The following is a 26,404-nucleotide window of genomic DNA, read 5'->3' as shown; positions in this document are numbered from 1 at the left end:
ACAAGTGAACAGAGAGCGAGGAAGAGGGTGAGAGAAGAACAAGTGAACAGAGAGAGGAAGAGGGTGAGGGAAGAACAAGTGAACAGAGAGAGAGGAAGAGGGTGAGAGAAGAACAAGTGAACAGAGAGAGAGGAAGAGGGTGAGAGAAGAACAAGTGAACAGAGAGCGAGGAAGAGGGTGAGAGAAGAACAAGTGAACAGAGAGAGGAAGAGGGTGAGAGAAGAACAAGTGAACAGAGAGAGAGGAAGAGGGTGAGAGAAGAACAAGTGAACAGAGAGAGAGGAAGAGGGTGAGAGAAGAACAAGTGAACAGAGAGAGAGGAAGAGGGTGAGAGAAGAACAAGTGAACAGAGAGCGAGGAAGAGGGTGAGAGAAGAACAAGTGAACAGAGAGAGGAAGAGGGTGAGGGAAGAACAAGTGAACAGAGAGAGAGGAAGAGGGTGAGAGAAGAACAAGTGAACAGAGAGAGAGGAAGAGGGTGAGAGAAGAACAAGTGAACAGAGAGCGAGGAAGAGGGTGAGAGAAGAACAAGTGAACAGAGAGCGAGGAAGAGGGTGAGAGAAGAACAAGTGAACAGAGAGAGAGGAAGAGGGTGAGAGAAGAACAAGTGAACAGAGAGCGAGGAAGAGGGTGAGAGAAGAACAAGTGAACAGAGAGAGGAAGAGGGTGAGAGAAGAACAAGTGAACAGAGAGAGAGGAAGAGGGTGAGAGAAGAACAAGTGAACAGAGAGAGAGGAAGGGGTGAGAGAAGAACAAGTGAACAGAGAGAGAGGAAGAGGGTGAGAGAAGAACAAGTGAACAGAGAGAGAGGAAGAGGGTGAGAGAAGAACAAGTGAACAGAGAGAGGAAGAGGGTGAGAGAAGAACAAGTGAACAGAGAGCGAGGAAGAGGGTGAGAGAAGAACAAGTGAACAGGGAGAGGAAGAGGGTGAGAGAAGAACAAGTGAACAGAGAGAGGAAGAGGGTGAGAGAAGAACAAGTGAACAGAGAGAGGAAGAGGGTGAGAGAAGAACAAGTGAACAGAGAGCGAGGAAGAGGGTGAGAGAAGAACAAGTGAACAGAGAGCGAGGAAGAGGGTGAGAGAAGAACAAGTGAACAGAGAGCGAGGAAGAGGGTGAGAGAAGAACAAGTGAACAGAGAGAGGAAGAGGGTGAGAGAAGAACAAGTGAACAGAGAGAGAGGAAGAGGGTGAGAGAAGAACAAGTGAACAGAGAGCGAGGAAGAGGGTGAGAGAAGAACAAGTGAACAGAGAGAGAGGAAGAGGGTGAGAGAAGAACAAGTGAACAGAGAGAGGAAGAGGGTGAGAGAAGAACAAGTGAACAGAGAGCGAGGAAGAGGGTGAGAGAAGAACAAGTGAACAGAGAGAGGAAGAGGGTGAGAGAAGAACAGAGAGAGAGGAAGGGGGTGAGAGAAGAACAAGTGAACAGAGAGAGAGGAAGAGGGTGAGAGAAGAACAAGTGAACAGAGAGAGAGGAAGGGGGTGAGAGAAGAACAAGTGAACAGAGAGAGGAAGAGGGTGAGAGAATAACAAGTGAACAGAGAGAGAGGAAGAGGGTGAGGGAAGAACAAGTGAACAGAGAGAGGAAGAGGGTGAGAGAAGAACAAGTGAACAGGGAGAGAGGAAGGGGGTGAGGGAAGAATGACTGACAGAAAGGGGGGAAGGCTACATAATGTCCCACTGCAGATACTACAGTACCTTTAAAATGTAGACAATCTTTGAATAATATTATTTGTCAACTTTAAAGACAGATTGATTGGATATTTCTTGTCAAACCGTTTTGCTTACCAGAAAATACAGTCAAACTTGTGACTGTTTTGGAGGTGTCCGATGTTGGGAATGATGGTGGTTTGAGACAACCAAACTTGGTGTTTGATTCAAGAATCTGGATATCTGAGTCTTCTGATTGGGTCTCTTGGTACCTAGATGTTACAAAGTCAACTTAGTACCGTTTATTTAGCTAAATAGAGGACTGATGTTTATCTAAGTTTAAATATTTGGGAAATACTTACCTAAGTATGAGAATGCATATAGCCACAAGTGTGTAGGCAAAGAGTGTCCCAATTGACATCATATCAACCAATGCTTTCAGGTCAAACACCAGGGCCATTATCGCTGGGAAGGAAAACAAACAAGCATTCAAGTATTTACCGTAGATAAATCATCACACAACATATATCATAGGCCAAACACAACAAACTCTTCATATCTCTACGAGAGAAAGAGAAAGAGAGACATGGTAGAGAGAGAGATAGAGAGGGATGGAGTGTTACCTGCTACGACCCCGGAGGAGATAGTAGCGATGACAGGACTTTGTCTGGCGCTGACCTTACTGAGGGGCTTGAAGAGGAGGCCATCTCTGGCCATAGCAAACAGTACGCGGGGCATAGGGAACATGGAACCCAACAGACTATACAGGAGACAGACACAGAGAGCCATCAGGCATGTTACAGTCTCAGGTTTATGCCCCAAATGGCACCCTATTCTCTATATAGTGCACTACTTTTGACCAGGGCCAATAGGGTAGTGCACTATAAAGGGATAAGGGTGCCATTTGTCATGCAGACTCAGCACAGGACCACAGGGGGTGAGAGACAGTCTGCACAGACAGACAGACAGACAGACAGGCAGGCAGACAGGCAGACAGACAGACAGACAGACAGACAGACAGACAGACAGACAGACAGACAGACAGACAGACAGACAGACAGACAGACAGACAGACAGACAGACAGACAGACAGACAGACAGACAGACAGACAGACAGACAGACAGACAGACAGACAGACAGACAGACAGACAGACAGACAGACAGGCCATCCGACTAACTGAAATGATGCCTGACCAGGGACTTCACATGTTCTCCTACCTGGTGGAGAGGGCGCAGAGCGAGCCGACAGCCACCACATACTTGGCGGGCCCCCAGCCGATGTACTCGAAGGCCACGGGCAGCGGGCTGTTAACATTCAGCTTGTAGTAGGGCATGATCAGAGTGAGGGCCGCCGACACGGCGAAGTAGGCCAGGAAACAGATGAGGAGAGACGCCACGATGCCCAGCGGGATGGACTTCTGAGGGTTCTTCACCTCCTCACCTGGAGAGAGACAATGAATGAATGAAGAGCTGTCAATCAATCAGTCCATCAATCGATTGGCCAGTCTTGTAGATTGGCCAGTCAGTAGATTGGTCAATCAGTCGATCAATCAGCCAATATCGATCAAGCAAGCAAGCAAGGTTTAATCATGAAGAATATCGACTGTTACAATGTGCCTAAACATTCACCCCAAAAAGTATTCTGAGTAGAGTAGACATTACCAAAGATATTGTATGGACAAAGCTTGGAGAAGCGCCTGGCTTTATTAACGTTTCTGTAGGATGGAAATGTTTCTGATGTATATACAGTAGGTTAGTGTGTCTGTGCATGTTCAAAGATCAAAGCAGGTAGGCCTACTTGTTGTGGCGATGCAGTCGAAGCCTACGAAGGCGTAGAAACAGGTAGCGGCTCCAGAGATTGTCCCGTCGAAACCGTACGGGAAGAACCCTCCATCCCCATATATACTGGTCACGTTAACTGTAGAGGTTAGGTTCCTGGAGAGGTCACAATACAAGACATATATACTGGTCAAGTTGACTGTAGAGTTTAGGTTCCTGGAGAGGTCACAATACAAGACATATATACTGGTCACGTTGACTGTAGAGGCTAGGTTCCTGGAGAGGTCACAATACAAGACATATATACTGGTCACGTTGACTGTAGAGGCTAGGTTCCTGGAGAGATCACAATACAAGACATATATACTGGTCACGTTGACTGTAGAGGCTAGGTTCCTGGAGAGGTCACAATATAGGAAATGTTTGCAAATTTATGAGAGCTATAACAGAAATACCGTATTTACATAAGTATTCAGAACCTTTGCAAAAAAAATCTAAATTGAGCTCAGGTGCATCCTGTTTCCATTGATGTATCCTTGAGATGTTTCTACAACTTGATTGGAGTCCACATGTGATAAATTATATTGTTTGGACATGACTTGGAAAGGCAAAAACCTGTCGATATAAGGTCCCACAGTTGACAGTGCATGTAAGAGCAAAAACCAAGCCATGAGGTCGAAGGAATTGTCCGTAGAGCTCAGAGACAGGATTGTGTCGAGGCACAGATCTGGGGAAGGGTACAAAAACATTTCTGCAGCATTGAAGGTCCCCAAGAACACAGTGGCCTCCATCATTCTTAAATGGAAGAAGTTTGGAACCACCAAGAATCTTCCTAGAGCTGGCTGCCTGGCCAAACTGAGCAATCAGAGGAGAAGGGCCTTGGTCATGGAGGTGTCCAAGAACCCAACGGTCACTCTGACAGAGGTCTAGAGTTCCTCTGTGGAGGTGGGAGAACCTTCAAGGACAACCCTCTCTGCAGCATTCGACCAATCAGGCCTTTATGGTAGAGTGGCCAGATGGAATCCACTCCTCAGCAAAAGGCACATGACAGCCCGCTTGGAGTTTGCCAAAAGGCACCTAAAGGACTCTCAGACCATGAGAAACAAGATTCTCTGGTCTGATGAAAACAAGATTGAACTCTTTGGCCTGAATGCCAAGCCTCACGTCTGGAGGAAACCTGGCACCATCCCTACGGGGAAGCATGGGGGTGGCATCATCACGCTATGGGGATGTTTTTCAGCGGCAGGGACTGGGAGACTAGTCAGGATCGAGGGAAAGATGAACGGAGCAAAGTACAGAGAGACCCTTGATGAAAACCTGCTCCAGAACGCTCAGGACCTCAGACTGGGGGCGAAGGTTCACCTTCCAACAGGACAATGACCCTAAGCACACAGCCAAGACAGCGCAGGTGTAGCTTCGGGACAAGTCTCTGAATGTCCTTGAGTGGCCCAGCCAGAGCCCAGACTTTAACCCGATCTAACATTTCTGGAGAGACCTGGACATAACTGTGCAGCGACACTCCCCATCCAACCTGACAGAGCTTGAGATAATCTGCAGAGAAGAATGGGAGAAACTCCCCAAATACAGGTGTGCCAAGCTTGTAGCGTCATACCCAAGAAGACTCAAGTAAAGGGTCTGAATACTTATGTAAATGTGATATTTAGGTTTTCATTTTTAATAACTAAGCAAGCATTTCTAAAAACCTGTTTTTGCTTTGTCATTATTATTGTGTTGGGTATTGTGTGTAGATTGATGAGGGAAATAAAACTATTTAATCAATTTTAGAATTAGGCTGTAACGTAACAAAGTGTGGCAAAAGTCAAGAGGTCTGAATACTTTCCGAAGGCACTAACTGTGGAGGTTAGGTTCCTGGAGAGGTCACAATATAGGACATACAGTTGAAGTCGGAAGTTTACATACACCTTAGCCAAACACATTTAAACTCGGTTTTTCACAATTCCTGACATTAAATAATTGTAAAAATTCTCTGTCTTAGGTCAGTTTGATCACCACTTTATTTTAAGAATGTGAAATGTCAGAATAATAGTAGAGAGAATGATTTATTTCAGCTTTTATTTCTTTCATCACATTCCCAGTGGGTCAGAAGTTTACATACACTCAATTAGTATTTGGTAGCATTGCCTTTAAATTGTTTAACTTGGGTCAAACATTTTGCGTAGCCATCCACAAGCTTCCCACAATATGTTGGGTGAATTTTGGCCCATTCCTCCTGACAGAGCTGGTGTAACTGAGTCAGGTTTGTAGGCCTCCTTGCTTGCACACGCTTTTTCAGTTCTGCCCACACATTTTCTATAGGATTGAGGTCAGGGCTTTGTGATGACCACTCCAATAACTTGACTTTGTTGTCCTTAAGCCATTTTGCCACAACTTTGGAAGTATGCTTGGGGTCATTGTCCATCTGGAAGACCCATTTGCGACCAAGCTTTAACTTCCTGACTGATGTCTTGAGATGTTGCTTCAATATATCTACATAATTTTCCTGCCTCATGATGCCATCTATTTTGTGAAGTGCACCAGTCCCTCCTGCAGCAAAGCACCCCCACAACATGATGCTACCACCCCCGTGGTTCACGGTTGGGATGGTGTTCTTCAGCTTGCAAGCTTCCCCATTTTTACTCCAAACATAACGATGGTCATTATGGCCAAACAGTTCTATTTTTGTTTCATCAGATCAGAGGACATTTCTCCAAAAAGTACGATCTTTGTCTCCATGTGCAGTTGCAAACCGTAGTCTGACTTTTTTATGGCGGTTTTGGAGCAGTGGCTTCTTCCTTGCTGAGCGGCCTTTCAGGTTATGTCGATATATGACTTGTTTTACTGTGGATATAGATACTTTTGTACCTGTTTCCTCCAGCATCTTCACAAGGTCCTTTGCTGTTGTTCTGGGATTGATTTGCACTTTTCGCACCAAAGTACATTCCTCTCTAGGAGACAGAACGCGTCTCCTTCCTGAGCGGTATGACGGCTGTGGGGTCCCATGGTGTTTATACTTGCGTACTATTGTTTGTACAGATGAAAGTGGTACCTTCAGGCGTTTGGAAATTGCTCCCAAGGATGAACCAGACTTGTGGAGGTCTGCAATTTGTTTTCTGAGGTCTTGGCTGATTTCTTTTGATTTTCCCATGATGTCAAGCAAAGAGGCACTGAGTTTGAAGGTAGGCCTTGAAATACATCCACAGGTACACCTCCAATTGACTCAAATTATGTAAATTAGCCTATCAGAAGCTTATAAAGCAATGACATAATTTTCTGTACTTTTCCAAGCTGTTTAAAGGCACAGTCAACTTAGTGTATGTAAACTTCTGACCCACTAGAATTGTGATACAGTGAGTTATAAGTGAAATAATCTGTCTGTAAACAATTGTTGGAAAAATGACTTGTGTCGTGCACAAGGTAGATGTCCTAACCGACTTGCCAAAACTATAGTTTGTTAACAAGAAATGTGTGGAGTGGTTGAAAAACGAGTTTTAATGACTCCAACCTAAGTGTATGTAAACTTCCAACTTCAACTGTATATATATATATACATATAGGGTTGCAAAATTCTAGTAACTTTCCCAATCTTCCCTGGTTTTCCAGAAACCTCTGTTGAAAGATTCACGCTAATATTTTCTGCTAATACCACGGCTAAAACACGCTCACACACTTTCGCCAGTAGAAATGTGTTCAACAACCACGGAAGTTTCTAGCAAGTTTGGTATGACGAAGGATATCTCATGTATTGTAATCAAACATGGTTGCATACTGAAATTCCGCTGTAGCGTTGATGAGCACCTCCTGACTGATGTGCCAGTTCCCGATGTCTCCCTTGACAAAGCCCGCTACAATGACAAACAGAAGCACCAGGATGTTGACGGCCGTGAAGATCTTGTTGACTATTGCCGATTCCTGGACACCAAAGGCCAGCAGACCTTCACAGGACAGAAACACGTGAAACATGTGTTCATCATCATCATCATCATTACCAGACAGTTTTAATGTCTCTATGTTGTTAAACGAACCAGTGATTAATCAGTCAATCAATCTTATTTAGTTTACCTGCCAGGAGCATAATGAGCCCAGCAGCAAAGAAGTCTGGGTATTCTGCGAGGCCCGGGAGGCCCATGTAAAGGTTTTCTTTGAAGAAATTCCCCATGACGTTGCCGATGAGGTCATCAAAGGTTCCGCTCCAAGCCCTCGCCACACTGGACGTCCCTGACAGGATAATGACGAGAGGAGATTAGCCATGTGACAATAGATGGATCAATCAACCCTTTTACACTGGTGGGAATTGGCCTTTATGGATAGGGCTAAATTCAAATGTTTCTTACAGAAGACACATGAAAAGCATATGCGTAACCATGGTAGCAATTGAAAGGGAACAGTTTAGAGATAATGTGAAAATTCTTAGACCAAAGATGAGGGGACACAACAGTTCACCTGACACAAGACTGAATCCAAACATTAAACTGTTGATTTTATGCGCATTTTACATTTACTGTACTTTTCGCCACATTTGTTGACGACGAAATCTGAAAATAGTCTGGATACATTCCGTAGCATGATAAGAATATTCCTGGAAAATGTGGGGTAGGTGCAACATAAGACAAGAAAATTACAAGGCTTTGAGTGAGAGGAATAGCTGGTGTCTCCAAGTGGCCACTCATGTCCACAGTTACTAAGTAATTGTAGTTTTCAACTATAAGGTGCTTTTTTAGAGCTCTCCTACTGTAGCTTTGCCAATGGGTATCTAGAGCAGGCAGACGAGTAGTTGTTTTGTTGGAACACAACCCTGCATCCCAGCCATCACACAATTACTGTTCTTGTTTATGGGATCCAGAAAACTGCCCATTATACATCGCAATCTGGTGGGCATGATTTGAAAGATTGTTCTATTGCCAACATGACTAGCTAAGTTATACAATACGATCTTAGATTGCTTTCACAAGGCAATTCAGAGAAACAGATTCAGAACATTCCAGGGTATGACACAATAAATAAACAATAAACAATAAACACAACAATAAACATATTGATCATACATGTTGACACTGTATATGACATGAGTTTTAGTGCCCATTTGGGGTGTAATGACGTCAAAGCGGTATTTATTATAATCCTCAACGTCTCATCTTTCATTAATTCCTTTTAATTTACAGAATTTCCCTCAACTCAGACAGATGTTCTTTTTGCAAAAGTTGCCCAATTAGCAGGAGGAAATGGGGGAAAACGTCTTGTAGCATGCCTGCTATCAGTCAAAACCCCATTCAGCGCAGTATAGCCCACTACGTTCCAATGTAGCCGTTTTTTTTATCTTCAACCCATATACGGATACGTGTGTAAAGTCCTACACAGTCAATCCACCAATCAGTACTCATCGTTTTATCACGCAGTGTCATACAAATGGGGCGGCAGGTAGCCTAGTGGTTAGAGCGTTGGAACCCCGAGCTGACAAGGTAAAAAATCGGTCGTTCTGCCCCTGAACAAGCCAGTTAACCCACCGTTCCTAAGCCGTCATTGAAAATAAGAATTTGTTCTTAATTGACTTGCCTAGTTAAATAAAGGTTAAAAAAAAACATCCCTGAGAAGATAACGATAAGAGTAGAGAGTTAATTTTGAATCCTAATTTTACTGTATTGTGTCATATCGTACATACCCAGAGCGCAGAGAGCGCCCTAGAGGGTAGATATGAATGTGATTGGTTAAGTTTAGGCAATAAATGTGATTGGTTAACCTTAGGTAAATGACTCCAACTATCTAGACTCTTAATTATCAGTTAATTTAACTGCCGTTGTTTTTAAGAGCACAGTAGCACGTCCTGGTTGAAACTCCAGACGAGCTTCAATGCCATACAACTCTCCTTCCGTGGCCTCCAACTGCTCTTAAATGCAAGTCAAACTAAATGCATGCTCTTCAACTGATCGCTGCCCGCACCTGCCCTCCCGTGCAGCATCACTACTCTGGACGGTTCTGACTTAGAATATGTGGACAACTAGAAATACCTAGGTGTCTGGTTAGACTGTAAACTCTCCTTCCAGACTCACATTAAGCATCTCCAATCCAAAGTTAAATCTAGAATGTGCTTCCTATTTTGCAAAAAAGCGTCCTTCACTCATGCTGCCAAACACACTGTAATGAAACAGGCAGGGAGCAGGTCTCGAACCATCGACCTTCTAGCCCGAAGTCCAGCGCGCTATCGACTGTGCCGCAAAAGCATGCTCGTGCGGCAGAGTCGATATCCGCGCTTATAAACCCAGGGTCGTTACAATACCCTCGTAAAACTGACTATCCTGACGATTCTTGACTTTGGCGATGTCATTTACAAAATATCCTCCAACACTCTACTGAGAAAATTGGTTGCGGTCTATCACAGTGCCAAAATCACTGAAGCTGGACACTCATATCTCCCTCACTAACTTTAAGCATCAGCTGTCAGAGCAGCTCACGGATCACTGCACCTGTAAATAGCCCATCTGTAAATAGCCCATCTGTAAATAGCCCATCTGTACATAACCCATCTGTACATAGCCCATCTGTACATAGCCCATCTGTACATAGCCCATCTGTACAGATGCATTTATGTAAATTCATAAAACCATGTGGCATGGAATCGGTACGTCAAAAATCTCTTCCCAACTATTTTGCAATCTATATGGCACTGCTATCAAATTTTTGGTCCTTAAATGAAACTGGTATATATTTTTATATATCACAATTCTCTTTAACCAATGATGGTCTTTAACGCAGGGCCGACAGACAAGTTCCTTACCTTTTCCCCCTTCCACTTTCCTCATCCATTCTTTGTGGTAATGCTGTTGGTTGTAATTTTGGGTAGAGCAGACATTTCCATATACACTGCTCAAAAAAATAAAGGGAACACTTAAACAACACAATGTAACTCCAAGTCAATCACACTTCTGTGAAATCAAACTGTCCACTTAGGAAGCAACACTGATTGACAATAAATTTCACATGCTGTTGTGCAAATGGAATAGACAAAAGGTGGAAATTATAGGCAATTAGCAAGACACCCCCAAAAAAGGAGTGATTCTGCAGGTGGTGACCACAGACCACTTCTCAGTTCCTATGCTTCCTGGCTGATGTTTTGGTCACTTTTGAATGCTGGCGGTGCTCTCACTCTAGTGGTAGCATGAGACGGAGTCTACAACCCACACAAGTGGCTCAGGTAGTGCAGTTCATCCAGGATGGCACATCAATGCGAGCTGTGGCAAAAAGGTTTGCTGTGTCTGTCAGCGTAGTGTCCAGAGCATGGAGGCGCTACCAGGAGACAGGCCAGTACATCAGGAGACGTGGAGGAGGCCGTAGGAGGGCAACAACCCAGCAGCAGGACCGCTACCTCCGCCTTTGTGCAAGGAGGTGCACTGCCAGAGCCCTGCAAAATGACCTCCAGCAGGCCACAAATGTGCATGTGTCAGCATATGGTCTCACAAGGGGTCTGAGGATCTCATCTCGGTACCTAATGGCAGTCAGGCTACCTCTGGCGAGCACATGGAGGGCTGTGCGGCCCCACAAAGAAATGCCACCCCACACCATGACTGACCCATCGCCAAACCGGTCATGCTGGAGGATGTTGCAGGCAGCAGAACGTTCTCCACGGCGTCTCCAGACTCTGTCACGTCTGTCACATGTGCTCATGTGCTCAGTGTGAACCTGCTTTCATCTGTGAAGAGCACAGGGCGCCAGTGGCGAATTTGCCAATCTTGGTGTTCTCTGGCAAATGCCAAACGTCCTGCACGGTGTTGGGCTGTAAGCACAACCCCCACCTGTGGACGTCGGGCCCTCATACCACCCTCATGGAGTCTGTTTCTGACCGTTTGAGCAGACACATGCACATTTGTGGCCTGCTGGAGGTCATTTTGCAGGGCGCTGGCAGTGCACCTCCTTGCACAAAGGCGGAGGTAGCGGTCCTGCTGCTGGGTTGTTGCCCTCCTACGGCCTCCTCCACGTCTCCTGATGTACTTGTATTTGCACAACAGCATGTGAAATTTATTGTCAATCAGTGTTGCTTCCTAAGTGGACAGTTTGATTTCACAGAAGTGTGATTGACTTGGAGTTACATTGTGTTGTTTAAGTGTTCCCTTTATTTTTTTGAGCAGTGTATTTATGTTAGCTGCATGTATGACATAACTCTACCAGTGGTCTTTATGATATCATTTACAAAGATTATACCTTTTTTTATTGTGTTTTTACTTAATTTAACCATTATTTAACTAGGCAAGTCAGTTAAGAACAAATTCTTATTTACAATGACGGCCTACCAAAAGGCAAAAGGCCTCCTAATATATTTGAGTTTAACCACAATATTTTTTGTATTATTTGATCTGTCTTTTTTGGTGGATTAAATTGAAATTGCAACCAACTTTCTATGGCTTATATTTAGAGTGATATTTGGGAGATGATTTCCTTTTCAAATAACTGAAAGGGAGAGGTTGTAATCTGAATAAAGGGAGAGGTTGTAATCTGAATAAAGGGAGAGGTTGTAATCTGAATAAAGGGAGAGTTTGTAATCTGAATAAAGGGAGAGTTTGTAATCTGAATAAAGGGAGAGGTTGTAATCTGATTAAAGGGAGAGGTTGTGATCTGAATAAAGTGAGAGGTTGTAATCTGAATAAAGGGAGAGGTTGTAATCTGAATAAAGGGAGAGGTTGTGATCTGAATAAAGGGAGAGGTTGTAATCTGAATAAAGTAAGAGGTTGTAATCTGAATAAAGGGAGAGGTTGTAATCTGAATAAAGGGAGAGGTTGTAATCTGAATAAAGGGAGAGGTTGTAATCTGAATAAAGTAAGAGGTTGTAATCTGAATAAAGGGAGAGGTTGTAATCTGAATAAAGGGAGAGGTTGTAATCTGAATAAAGGGAGAGGTTGTAATCTGAATAAAGGGAGAGGTTGTAATCTGAATAAAGTAAGAGGTTGTAATCTGAATAAAGGGAGAGATTGTAATCTGAATAAAGGGAGAGGTTGTAATCTGAATAAAGGGAGAGGTTGTAATCTGAATAAAGGGAGAGGTTGTAATCTGAATAAAGTAAGAGGTTGTAATCTGAATAAAGGGAGAGGTTGTAATCTGAATAAAGGGAGAGGTTGTAATCTGAATAAAGGGAGAGGTGTAATCTGAATAAAGGGAGAGGTTGTAATCTGAATAAAGGGAGAGGTTGTAATCTGAATAAAGTAAGAGGTTCTAATCTGAATAAAGGGAGAGGTTGTAATCTGAATAAAGGGAGAGGTTGTAATCTGAATAAAGGGAGAGGTTGTAATATGAATAAAGGGAGAGGTTGTAATCTGAATAAAGTGAGAGGTTGTAATCTGAATAAAGTGAGAGGTTGTAATCTGAATAAAGGGAGAGGTTGTAATCTGAATAAAGGGAGAGGTTGTAATCTGAATAAAGGGAGAGGTTGTAATCTGAATAAAGGGAGAGGTTGTAATCTGAATAAAGGGAGAGGTTGTAATCTGAATAAAGGGAGAGATTGTAATCTGAATAAAGGGAGAGGTTGTAATCTGAATAAAGGGGAAAAAAGGCTTTTCTTGAACATACGGTGAGACATTCTTACTAACTTGCTAGAGAACCAGTTCGGATTTAAGTATAGCTTTTGTATGACTGAAGCCTTCAGTGAGAGGTCTAATGCTTCAGTATTTAATGATTTCTGCCCTCCGAATTCATATTCATTATATAAATTAGGCCCGTTTAATTTTGTCTGGCCGTTCCAAATAAAGTGCAATATTCTTTTCTCACATAATTTAAAAAGCAGGTCGCAAGGTGTAAGCAAGACCATAAGACAATAGGTGAACTGGGATATGACTAAAGAGTTAATCAGGGTAAACTGGGATATGACTAAAGAGTTAATCAGGGTAAACTGGGATATGACTAAAGAGTTAATCAGGGTAAACTGGGATATGACTAAAGAGTTAATCAGGGTAAACTGGGATATGACTAAAGAGTTAATCAGGGTAAACTGGGATATGACTAAAGAGTTAATCAGGGTAAACTGGGATATGACTAAAGAGTTAATCAGGGTAAACTGGGATATGACTAAAGAGTTAATCAGGGTAAACTGGGATATGACTAAAGAGTTAATCAAGGTAAACTGGGATATGACTAAAGAGTTAATCAGGGTAAACTGGGATATGACTAAAGAGTTAATCAGGGTAAACTGGGATATGACTAAAGAGTTAATCAAGGTAAACTGGGATATGACTAAAGAGTTAATCAGGGTAAACTGGGATATGACTAAAGAGTTAATCAGGGTAAACTGGGATATGACTAAAGAGTTAATCAAGGTAAACTGGGATATGACTAAAGAGTTAATCAGGGTAAACTGGGATATGACTAAAGAGTTAATCAAGGTAAACTGGGATATGACTAAAGACTTAATCAAGGTAAACTGGGATATGACTAAAGAGTTAATCAGGGTAAACTGGGATATGACTAAAGAGTTAATCAAGGTAAACTGGGATATGACTAAAGAGTTAATCAAGGTAAACTGGGATATGACTAAAGAGTTAATCAAGGTAAACTGGGATATGACTAAAGAGTTAATCAGGGTAAACTGGGATATGACTAAAGAGTTAATCAAGGTAAACTGGGATATGACTAAAGAGTTAATCAAGGTAAACTGGGATATGACTAAAGAGTTAATCAGGGTAAACTGGGATATGACTAAAGAGTTAATCAGGGTAAACTGGGATATGACTAAAGACTTAATCAAGGTAAACTGGGATATGACTAAAGAGTTAATCAGGGTAAACTGGGATATGACTAAAGAGTTAATCAAGGTAAACTGGGATATGACTAAAGAGTTAATCAAGGTAAACTGGGATATGACTAAAGACTTAATCAAGGTAAACTGGGATATGACTAAAGACTTAATCAAGGTAAACTGGGATATGACTAAAGAGTTAATCAAGGTAAACTGGGATATGACTAAAGAGTTAATCAAGGTAAACTGGGATATGACTAAAGAGTTAATCAGGGTAAACTGGGATATGACTAAAGACTTAATCAAGGTAAACTGGGATATGACTAAAGAGTTAATCAGGGTAAACTGGGATATGACTAAAGAGTTAATCAGGGTAAACTGGGATATGACTAAAGAGTTAATCAGGGTAAACTGGGATATGACTAAAGAGTTCATCAGGGTGATTTTTCCACAAATGGACAGGTATTTTCCTTTCCATGGTAGCAAGATCTTATCTATTTTTGCAAACTTTCTCTTAAAATGTATTGTAGTGAGATCGTTTCTTTGTATACCGATATGTATACCGAGTATGTCCACGTCACCATCAGACCATTTTATTGGTAAACTACACAGTAATGTAAAAGTAGTATTTTTGTGTGATCCAATACATAATATAGTTCACGGATCATAATTTGGTTGTAATCCAGAGAGTTTAGAAAAAGTATCTAGATCCTCTATGAGGCCGTGGAGGGATTCTAATTGTGGATTTAAAAGAAAACATGAATCATCAGCGTACAATGACACCTTTGTTGATAAGCCACAGATTTCTAATCCCTTAATATTATTGTTGGATCTAATTTTAACAGCTAACATTTAGATGGCCACAATAAATACATATGCCGATAGTGGACAACCTTGTTTTACTCCTCTTGACAGTTTAAAACTTTCTGAGAAGTAACCATTCTTTACTCTTTTACACCAAGGTTACTACACATGATTTTAACCCATTTTATTAGAGATTCTCCAAAATGTAAATGTTCCAGACATGTATATATAAACTCCAGTCGTACTTAATCAAAAGCCTTTTTAAAGTCCGCTATGAAGAGCAGGACTGGTTTCCTAGATTTTTCATATTGCTTTTTTGTTTCCAGTACTTGCCTTATATTATCTTCAATGTGTCATCCATGTAAAAAACCTGTCTGATTAGAATGAATAATGTCTGACAAAACCTTTTAAATTCTATAAATGTTTCTATAATTTTTGCATCACAACACTGAAGTGTAAAGGGCCTCCAATTCTTTAAATGGACTGGATCTTTATATTTGGACTGGATCTTTATATTTCTCATTTTGTATCCTTGCATGATTCTTGCCATTCTCCTTTGACCTCTCTCATCAACAAGCTATTTTCACCCACAGGACTGCCTCTGACTGGATGTTTTGTGTTTGTTGCATCATTCTTGGTAAACCCTAGACACTGTCGTGTGTGAAAAGCTCAGGAGTGCGGCTGTTTCTGAGATACTGAGTCCGGTGCGCCTGGTACCGCCGATCATACCATTATCAAAGTCGCTTAGGTCACACGTTTTGCCCATTCTAGCGTTCAATCGATCAGTAACTGAATGCCTCGATGCCCGTCTGCCTGCTTTATATAGGAAGCCACAGCCACGTGACTAACTGTCTGTAGGAGCGATCCATTTTCGTAAAACGGGGTGGCGTACCTAATAAACTGGCCTGTGAGTGTAGATCAGATAAGAATAGTTCACTCCCAAAATCATAGTTAGGAAAACTCCTGAAGCAGAATGAAGTAGTATGCAGTTGTATCTTACCTATGACGTAGGACAGCAACAGATTCCACCCGGTAATAAACGCCAGTAGCTCTCCTACCGTCACATAGCTGTACAGATACGCAGACCCCGTTTTGGGGACGCGGGCCCCGAACTCAGCGTAGCACAAGCCGGCAAAGATGGAGGCCACGGCAGCGATGAAGAAGGATATGATGATGCTGGGACCTGACGACGTCCTAGCAACCTAATAGATATGATAATCAATTAAATTGATTTTATAAATCCCTTTTTATATCAGCAGTATCCAGATACCCGGCCAAAACCCTAAAGAGCAAGCAATACAGATGCAGAAGGCCAGTGGCTAGGGAAACTCCCTAAAATATTATAGAAAGGTCCGGACACTGTTTTTGCGATTTCACTCTTTTTTTTTTACTTACCCCAACCAGCAATTCACTTCCTCATCCTCATTTTGCATTATATACAATTTCATGTGTACACCATCTGGTGACCTGCATCACTATACTGAGAGCGTTTGACATATTTGGTTATTTCTGGAGCATTTGTTCATGTTTTTTCAGAGCACCCATACTGCACAGCGAGAATGAGGAAGTGAATCACTTGTTGGGGTAAGTTTCTCAAAAACAAATGAAATCACACCCTTTTACGCTGCTATTCTCTGTTTATCATCTATGCATAGTCACTTTAACTCTACCTACATGTACTGTACCTATTACCTCAATTACATCGACTAACTGGTGTCCCCGCACATTGACTCTGTACCGCTACCCCCTGCATATAGCCTCGCTATTGTTATTTTACTGCTGCTCTTTAATTATTTAACAAAAGGCACATCTCAATAGGTGGTCCAGATACACTCATGACATGGCACAAGTGGGGGTGGTGGGGGGAGGGCGATGACATCAGAGGGCACCATCAGACCAACTTCCTGGAATGGCCTACTCATTAAAGTTGGCAGTTGCTCAAAACACGTTTTTTTTAAACCCTTAAGTGTCCTTACTGTATTTCTAAGGTTCTAAAATAGTTGGAGTACATCTTTAAATATATTCAACCATTATCTTGTAAGATGGATGTCACGCCCCCCCAGGCGTCAAACCTGCGATGGATCGAAATCTATATATTTTTTATTTTACAGTACAAATCAAAAGTTTGGACACACGTACTCATTCAAGGATTTTTTTTAAATTATTACTATTTTCTACATGGTAGAATAATAGTGAAGACATCAACACTATGAAATAACACATAAGGAATCATGTAGTAACCAAAAAAGTGTTAAACAATTCAAAATATATTTTATATTTGAGATTCTTCAAAGTAGCCACCCTTTGCCTTGATGACAGCTTTGCACACTCTTGAATGAATCTACATATCTGCCAAATGTGGTGTTTTTATCACAAACTGAACGACTATTATGCTTCACTATAGTTTATAGTTACGTAAAAGTGTTACATTAAAATGTTAGGTTAAAGTGTTACGTTAAAGTGTTACGATAAAGTGTTACATTACAATATTACGTTAAAATGTTACGTTAAAATGTTACGATAAAGGGTTACCATAAAGTGTTACGTTAAAATATTACGTTAAAATGTTACATTAAAGTGTTACATTAAAATGTTACGTTAAAATGTTACATTAACGTGTTACATTAAAGCTTTAGATTAAAGCGTTACATTAAATTGTTACGTTAAAATGTTACATTAAAGTGTTACATATGGCTAAGTGTTAAAGTATTAAAAAGTGTTGACAGGTAAACGTGAAACATTTTTAAAGGATAAATGCAACAATCAGATATGTATCCATATATCGCCCCCTAGGTAATCCCCACCCCCTAGGTAATCCCCACCCCCAGGGTACTCCCCACCCCCTAGGTAATCCCCACCCCCTAGGTAATCCCCACCCCCTAGGTAATCCCCGCCCCCTAGGTAATCCCCGCCCCCTAGGTAATCCCCACCCCCTAGGTAATCCCCGCCCCCTAGGTAATCCCCACCCCCTAGGTAATCCCCGCCCCCTAGGTAATCCCCACCCCCTAGGTAATCCCCGCCCCCTAGGTAATCCCCACCCCCTAGGTAATCCCCACCCCCTGGGTACTCCCCACCCCCTAGGTAATCCCCACCCCCTAGGTAATCCCCACCCCCTAGGTAATCCCCACCCCCAGGGCCACCAAGTCAACAGTGTTAAATTAAAATAAATGAGTTAACTAAGAAGAAGTTGTATCCATACCTCTCCAGAGAGAACGTAGACCCCTGCCCCCAGGGTACTCCCCACTCCTAGGGCCACCAGGTCCAGGGTGGTCAGACAGCGGTTGAAAGTGGACTCCTCTCCCTCGGGCTCCAGAGGTTTTCTCCTGGACAGGCTCCGTACAAAGGAGCTCAATGAGTGGCAGGTCATCCTTCTATTGGGGTCAGGGGTTGGGGGAGGGAGAGAGGGGGGGATGTAATGAGAGAAGGTAGAGAGAGAAAAGGGGATCAGTGGGGGGGGGGGGGGGGTCACCCCTAACACCGAATCATTCCTGACTACATGATGTTCAAGAACATTACTTTCTAATAAGTTCAAAAGTTACATTGAAGAAAATACCTTTAAAACTGTCTGTCTTTACCACAGTTTGAAAGATCAGCAGTATAATATCAGAAACGTTATCAATAACCTTGATCAGTTTCCATGTATTTCATGAAGTCTTCTATATGCAAACCGTGCTCTTTGTAAATCCACGGTAAAATCCATAAGCTACTTTATGGATTGTCCCTATCAGTAACATTCTTACACGAGGCTCGCTAACTCCAAAAGTTCAGCACCGTTGAGCGACAAGTCTGCATTCTTCTTTTAAAATGGCCCAAAATCACTATCATTAATCTACCAAATATGAAATACATAAAGATTTGTTTGTCTGCTTATCTGTTAGTGAGTGATTCCCTGCTACAGGGCTGTGCTGTGTTTAGGAGAGACAATTGATAGTGTTGATTATTCCTTCCTTCAATCACTTAATTATTTTATGCCTCCTCCTTTATCACCTGCCTGACAGAAGATTTCTGTTGCTTGTCGTTTTTCTCCTGATGCCCACTGGCTCTATAACTACGCCCTAACCTGCTACATGACTCATGACTCTAGCCAAAACTGAACTTGACAACTTTTATCCATGGGATAAACGTAAATGAGTCAAGTATGTAAGGAAATATTTACAGTATGTCATGTAAATACATGTTAACTAAACAGATATGTCATATAAAAACATGTATTAGGAATGTAATATCCAATAACAGGTGTGTGAATCAATAGAATGTGTACTCACCTCATGATAGAAGTTCCATGTTGTTATGTGTTCTGAGACGGAACATTAAGAATCAGAGACATTCCATTCAGCTCTCTCTCTCTCTCTCTCTCTCTCTCTCTCTCTCTCTCTCTCTCTCTCTCTCTCTCTCTCTCTCTCTCTCTCTCTCTCTCTCGCTCTCGCTCTCTCCACTGGGTGTTCGGTAGGGCCACTGCTCCCTCCTTCCTTACATTGGAGAGGACAAAAACAGAGGGGGAAGAATGAACCAGAGAATGATCCGCTAGCTAAATGCCACTATCTCGAAGGAGAATATATACAGTGGGGTATGAAATGATTGACACACTGTTTAAAGATGAGCAAAAATGAATGTATAAATTATGTAAATAATTCAAATACTGAGCTATATTGTATGCTCCAAACATTTTGGAAATTATTTTATTTTATACTATACTTTTTCTCAAAAAGGTAGGGGTCAAAAAAAAAAAAAAATCTCACTTTGCGAGAATAACGCCACCGATTTTGAACCCTACCTTTTTGAGAAACAAAAATATTACTTGTTAAACAAAATCTATTTCTCTGAGCAATTGTATTAGTATATAATAATACAAATTTCAAAAATGTTTTAGCATACGATGTACATGTAACTGCCAAAATAAAGGAAACACCAACATAAAGTGTTTTAATAAGGTGTTGGGGGCACCACGAGCCAGAACAGCTTCAATGCACCTTGGCATAGATTTTACAAGTGTCTGGAACTCGATTTCTTCCATGAGAAATTCCATCATTTGGTGTTTTGTTGATGGTGGATACCTGTCTCAGGAACCACACCAGAATCTCCCCTAAGTGTTCAATTGGGTTGAGATCTGGTGACTGAGACAGCCATGGCATATGGTTTACATCGTTTTCATGCTCATCAACCCGTTCAGTGACCTCTCGTGCTCTGTGGATGAGGGCATTGTCATCCTATGGGGGCATAGACATGGTAGCCAAAATAATGGCCTGCCCAGTATTGTTATACATGACCCTAAGCATTATGGGATGTTAATTCCTTTATTAAATCAGGAAGGGTGTCAATAATTTCGGACCCCACTGTGACTGTCTGTCCACGCAGTTTCTTTCTCAGGGCACACTACGACACACCCTGCATTGTTGCCCTGTCCCTATCATCTCAGTTAGGTCCCAGCTGACTCTGGAGACAAGGTTATGTTTTTCTCTGCAATGTAGTTCCCAGCCAGCTCTCTGTCAGCAGCTGAGAGGCAGCCCTAACTATCAACCCTGACAGATAATGTCAAAATAATCACTATTAACTAATAGGTAATGTCATAATTATCCCTATCGGCCTTGTTAGCTAGATTATTAAGATGAGAGAGAGCAAGAGTGACGGAGAGAGAGAGAGAGAGAGAGAGAGAGAGAGTGGGATGGCAGAGAGAAAGATTAAAGAGAGGGGGGGTCGAGAGAGAGGTTAGAGAATGAAAGAGAGAGATGGACAGAGAGAAAGAGAGACACGGAGAGAGAGAAAGAGAGAGAGAGAGAGATTGAAAAAGAGAGAGAGAAAAAGAGAGAAGGGGACAAAAGCTGCTGTCATGGTTTATAACCTTGGTTCGGGCTCTTTGTGACTGAGGGGTTGTTTAGATTTCTTTCCCCCTGAGTCTCCTCTCGTCTCCCATAAAGGGATTTCAGCCAACCCTAATCCCTCCTGACGTCCACCTCCCTACCCAGGGACGGACTGAGACCAGAAATCAGCCCGGTTATTTCTAACACACCAAACCAATTATTTTCTTTATTGAGGCCTCCATTATTATCTAAATAATGAGAATTCAGCCCATCTGGCATTTTTCACAACTGCCCTACGGCCAGTCCGTTTCTGTCACTACCCCAGGCCTGCCTCTCCACCCCTGGCCCACCCCTGCCAACCTGCCTCAGTGCACGCCCGTGTACCTTTGACCAATCTCCTCATGGCTCAGGTCTCCTGCCCCAGGGCCCTATATCTGCACATCTCAAAACACGGATAAGTTCTTCAGAGTACCAGTAATGATATTGGTAATGTTACCACAGAGGTGTGCTTCTGTGGAACACACACACACACACACACACACACACATATATACACACACACACACACATATATACACACCTACACACACACACACAAATACACACACACACACACACACACACACACACACACACACACACACACACACACACACACACACACACACACACACACACATATATACACACATATACACACACACATACACACACACACACACACACACAAATACACATACACACATACACACTGCTGTGGAACAGAACTGTCGTAGTTCGTGAGGAAGGTTTATAAGCAGAGAGAGATAGCGAGGAGACAGAATCACACTGAACCTCAGTAAAGTTCACATGCACGCTGAGGTAGTGTCTCAAATGGAACCCTATTCCCAATACAGTGGCACTACTTCTGACCAGTGTCCTATGGGCCCTAGTCAAAAGTAGTGCACTATAAAGGGAATAGGGTCCCATTTGAGACCAGGTTAGAATCAAGTCACTTCCCTGTGTGCTCAGACAGTGGGTTTTAACATGGAGAAACAAGTCAACCTGACAGATTGTACATACACTAATGCATTCAGGCAGGAAAATTGCATATATTTATAAATATGCCAAATTGAAAAGCTACAAAGTTCTCTCTCTCTCTCTCTTACCTCTTACTAGTTTACTGTCTATCTCTTTTTCTCCCCAACAAACACCACTCTATAAATACATACATACATTGAATAGAGTCTTTACCTTGTCTCAAGTTCTCCCAGACCAAGACTGCTATTTAATTGTTGTTGTTGTTTATCCCGAGTGGACGGACAAATATAGCCTCTGTCTGTGTTTACTCTTATGAGGGCAAAGTGATTTTTACGGCCATATATACAAGGCTGTGTTGTGTGACCCTCCTACTCACTAGATTTAGCGACAAAGTAGCCTTTCTGACTGGCTGCTGAGTCTGGCTCCGTTTGGCCCATAATGTCCTCATTATTACACACAGTCTGAGTCCCAATTGGCACCCTATTCCCTATGTAGTGCACTACTTTTGACCAGAGCCCTATTGTCAAACTACATAGGGAATAGGGTGTCATTTGGGACATATCCACAGTCAGGACGACAGGGTGAGAACTGTGAACAAATCCCGTGCTGAATGTCAGAAATGCTTTTGTGCTGTACACTCTACTCTTTAGTTTTTTGGGGGGTTGAACCCACATACTGTGGTCACACGGGAACGTAAATGTTATTGATAAAAAAGTGGGGCTTTTGTTTTTGGGGATGTCTTGTGACTTTGAGATGGAGTTGAACAAGTTGAGATACAGAGATGTGAGGGTGGGAACTCATATCTGTCAAGGAATCTGATGATGTATTCTATGTCATGCAGTGCTGAAGCAACAGAGAGCAGTATATCAAATCAAAGTTCATTGGTCACATACACAGATTTGCAGATGTTATCGCAGGTGCAGCGAAATGCTTATGTTTATTTTTATAGCTCCAACAGTGCAGTTATATCTAGCAATATAATAACCAAAAAAAAAATTTAAAGCAAGAAATTAGCAAATATCAGAACGAGCAATGTCAGCTAGTGGTGACTGTTAAACAGTCTGATGACCTGGAGATAGAATCTGTTTCTCAGTCTCTCGGTCCCAGCTTTGATGCACCTGCACTACATCCACCTTCTAGATGATAGTGGAGTGAACAGCACGTGGCTCAGGTGGCTGAGGTCATTGGTGATCTTCTTGGCCTTCCTGTGACAACGGGTGCTTGTGGGCGGTGCAGTTGCCGTACCAGGCGGTGATACAGCCCCACAGAATGCTCTCAATGGTGTATCTGTAGAAGTTTGTGAGGGTCTTAGGTGCCAACCCGAATTTCCTCCACTGCGGCCTCCATCGATGTGGATGGAGGCGTGCTCTCTCTGCTGTCTACTGTAGTCCACTATCTGTTCATTTGTTTTGTTAACTTTGAGATAGAGGTTATTTTCCTGGCACCACTCCACCAGCAATTTCACCTCCGCCCTGTAGGCTGTCTTGTCGTAGTTGTTAATCAGGACCACCGCTGTTGTGTTGTAAGCAAACTTGATTAATAGAGTTGGAGATGTGGGTAAGCCACGCAGTCATGGATGTGCAGTGCAACGGGCGATTACGTCGTCAGTGGATCTGTTGGGGCGGTATGCAAATTGCAGTGGGTCTATGGTGTCGGGTAAGGTGGAGGTGATATGATCCCTAGCTAGCCTCTCAGTGCACTTCATGATGACAGAAGTGATTGCTACAGGAGATAGTCATTTATATTAAATTTTTTGTTATTAAAGTTGTATTTACTTTTTCCTTTTTTTCCACAGAACAAACAAACAAATAAAAATGTAATAAAACATTGCACAGCATTAAAACATTGAGCCTGACATCCAAGCATATCCTCCAACATATCACACAGTCAAATATTATCTAACAAGCTTCAAAACAGAACTAAATGGGTTCACAAGCTTCAATACAGAACTAAATGGGTTCACAACCCACAATACCTAACAAAATGGGTTCACAAACTACAGTACAGAACTAAATGGGTTCACAAACTACAGTACAGAACTAAATGGGTTCACAACCCACAATACCTAACAAAATGGGTTCACAAACTACAGTACAGAACTAAATGGGTTCACAACCCACAATACCTAACAAAATGGGTTCACAAGCTACAATACAGAACTAAATGGGTTCACAAGCTACAATATAGAACTAAATGGGTTCACAAGCTACAATATAGAACTACATGTGTTCACAAGCTTCAATATAGAACTAAATGGGTTCACAAGCTACAATACAGAACTAAATGTGTTCACAAGCTACAATATAGAACTAAATGGGTTCACAAGCTACAATATAGAACTAAATGGGTTCACAAGCTACAATACAGAACTAAATGTGTTCACAAGCTACAATACAGAACTAAATGGGTTCACAAGCTACAATATAGAACTAAATGGGTTCACAAGCTTCAATATAGAACTAAATGGGTTCACAAGCAGAAGTATCATAAGATGCCACCGCCAAAATTGATTCTTCACTGTTTCAGTGCAGGAGAGGCCCTTCCAGATTCTAATGATTACTCTAGCTGCTGTAACCATACCAACAGTGATTCTATCCACTGTTTCAGATTAGGAGTGGCCCTTCCAGATTCTAAGGATGACTCTAGCTGCTGTAACCATACCAACAGTGATTCTATCCACTGTTTCAGTGCAGGAGAGGCCCTTCCAGATTCTAAGGATGACTCTAGCTGCTGTAACCATACCAACAGTAATTCTATCCACTGTTTCAGATTAGGAGTGGCCCTTCCAGATTCTAAGGATGACTCTAGCTGCTGTAACCATACCAACAGTGATTCTATCCACTGTTTCAGAGTAGGAGTGGCCCTTCCAGATTCTAAGGAATGGTCTGTTTATAAACGTCAATGTTCCCAGTACCCTTGCCGTGGTTAAATGTGGTGGTTTTGGATAAGTCCTAATCGTTACAGTAGGAACAACATCCTCTATGCACTTCATGATGAACCCAGTCACAGAGTCAGTGTATACGTCTATACCAACGTTATTCCCAAAGGTGACCCGGAACATTTCCCAGTCCGGGTGATCAGATTAGTCTTGAAGCATAGATTCTGATTGGTCAGACCAACTTTGAACAGTCCTTATCACGGGTGTTTCTAGTTTAAGTTTCTGCTTATAGGTGAGGAGGAGCAGGATGGAGGCATGATCTGATTTGCTGAAGGGAGGGAGGGAGGGGGAGGGTACTCGTAGATGTCCCAGAAGGTAGAGTAACAATGGTCAAGCATGTTCTCTTTGCGTGTAACACAAGAGATGTGTTGGTAGAATTTCGGGAGCGTTTTCCTCAGATTTCATTTTTTAAAGTCCCCAGCTACAATAAATACAGCCTCAGGATATGCAGTTTCCAGTTTGTGCAAAGTCCACTGTAGTTCTTTGAGAGGGGTTGCAGTGTCGGCTTGGGAGTGAATATACACGGCAGTGACAATAACCAAAGAAAATTATCTTGGGATGTAATGTGGTCGGAATTTGATGGTGAGATATCCCAGATTGGGAGAACAAAAGGACTTGAGTTCCTATAAGTTACCACATTCGCACCATGAGTTGTTAATCATTACATACCCTTCCACCTTTGTTTTCCCAGAGAGTATGTTACAGCCCCTTATGTCTCTCTGAAAGGAGATCCTCGCCCTGAGCTCGTGTCTTTTATTGTCCAGGGACTGAACGTTAGCGAGTAACATACTCAGAAGCAGTGGATGGTTCGCTCACTGCCTGAGCCTGGCTAAAACCCTTCCTCTCCTCCCACTCCTCCAGCATCAACATTTTGATGTGGCACCCGAGATGAATGGGTCTGCCTCGTGAAGTCCAAACAAAGGATCCAGGTCAGGGAAGTCGAATTCCTGGTTGGATTTCTGGTGAGTGACCGCCGATCTAATGTCCAAAATGTATTTTAAGGCTGTAGGAAATAATACTAGAAACGTTTTGAGCAAATAATGTAAGAAATAACACACAAAAAAAAGTACAAACAATGCAAAGTTTGCTAGGAGTTAGGAACAGGGTAACAGTGTCTGTCGGCTCCATCTTGCATATACAGTGGGGAGAACAAGTATTTGATACACTGCCGATTTTGCAGGTTTTCCTACTTACAAAGCATGTAGAGGTCTGTCATTTTTATCATAGGTACACTTCAACTGTGAGAGACGGAATCTAAAACAAAAATCCAGAAAATCACATTGTATGATTTTTAAGTAATTTTTTGCATTTTATTGCATGACATAAGTATTTGATCACCTACCAACCAGTAAGAATTCCGGCTCTCACAGACCTGTTAGTTTTTCTTTAAGAAGCCCTCCTGTTCTCCACTCATTACCTGTATTAACTGCACCTGTTTGAACTCGTTACCTGTATAAAAGACACCTGTCCACACACTCAATCAAACAGACTCCAACCTCTCCACAATGGCCAAGACCAGAGAGCTGTGTAAGGACATCAGGGATAAATTGTAGACCTGTACAAGGCTGGGATGGGCTACAGGACAATAGCCAAGCAGCTTGGTGAGAAGGCAACAACTGTTGGCACAATTATTAGAAAATGGAAGAAGTTCAAGATGACGGTCAATCACCCTCGGTCTGGGGCTCCATGCAAGATCTCACCTCGTGG

General features: G+C 42.3%; 1 protein-coding gene across 1 annotated transcript in view; it reads right to left on the bottom strand.

Moving 5' to 3' along the window:
- Positions 1 to 19,359, bottom strand: part of LOC139581762 (cationic amino acid transporter 2-like) — a 22,134-nt gene extending 2,775 nt beyond the window's left edge. The window contains exons 1-10 of the mRNA XM_071411900.1: positions 19,207 to 19,359; positions 18,141 to 18,312; positions 15,942 to 16,143; positions 7,486 to 7,641; positions 7,193 to 7,358; positions 3,446 to 3,582; positions 2,866 to 3,088; positions 2,270 to 2,406; positions 2,009 to 2,111; positions 1,785 to 1,918 (exon numbers count right to left, since the gene is read on the bottom strand). Of these exons, the coding sequence (XP_071268001.1) occupies positions 1,785 to 1,918; positions 2,009 to 2,111; positions 2,270 to 2,406; positions 2,866 to 3,088; positions 3,446 to 3,582; positions 7,193 to 7,358; positions 7,486 to 7,641; positions 15,942 to 16,143; positions 18,141 to 18,312; positions 19,207 to 19,211 (1,435 nt within the window). The 5' untranslated portion in view covers positions 19,212 to 19,359. The remainder of the gene's footprint in view (positions 1 to 1,784; positions 1,919 to 2,008; positions 2,112 to 2,269; positions 2,407 to 2,865; positions 3,089 to 3,445; positions 3,583 to 7,192; positions 7,359 to 7,485; positions 7,642 to 15,941; positions 16,144 to 18,140; positions 18,313 to 19,206) is intronic.
- Positions 19,360 to 26,404: the final 7,045 nt, after the last annotated feature.

The sequence above is a fragment of the Salvelinus alpinus genome, chromosome 7 (genome assembly GCF_045679555.1).
Source record: "Salvelinus alpinus chromosome 7, SLU_Salpinus.1, whole genome shotgun sequence".
Taxonomy (NCBI): domain Eukaryota; kingdom Metazoa; phylum Chordata; class Actinopteri; order Salmoniformes; family Salmonidae; genus Salvelinus; species Salvelinus alpinus.
Note: the sequence above shows the minus strand (reverse complement) of the source record. Positions and strands in the feature narration are given on the sequence as shown.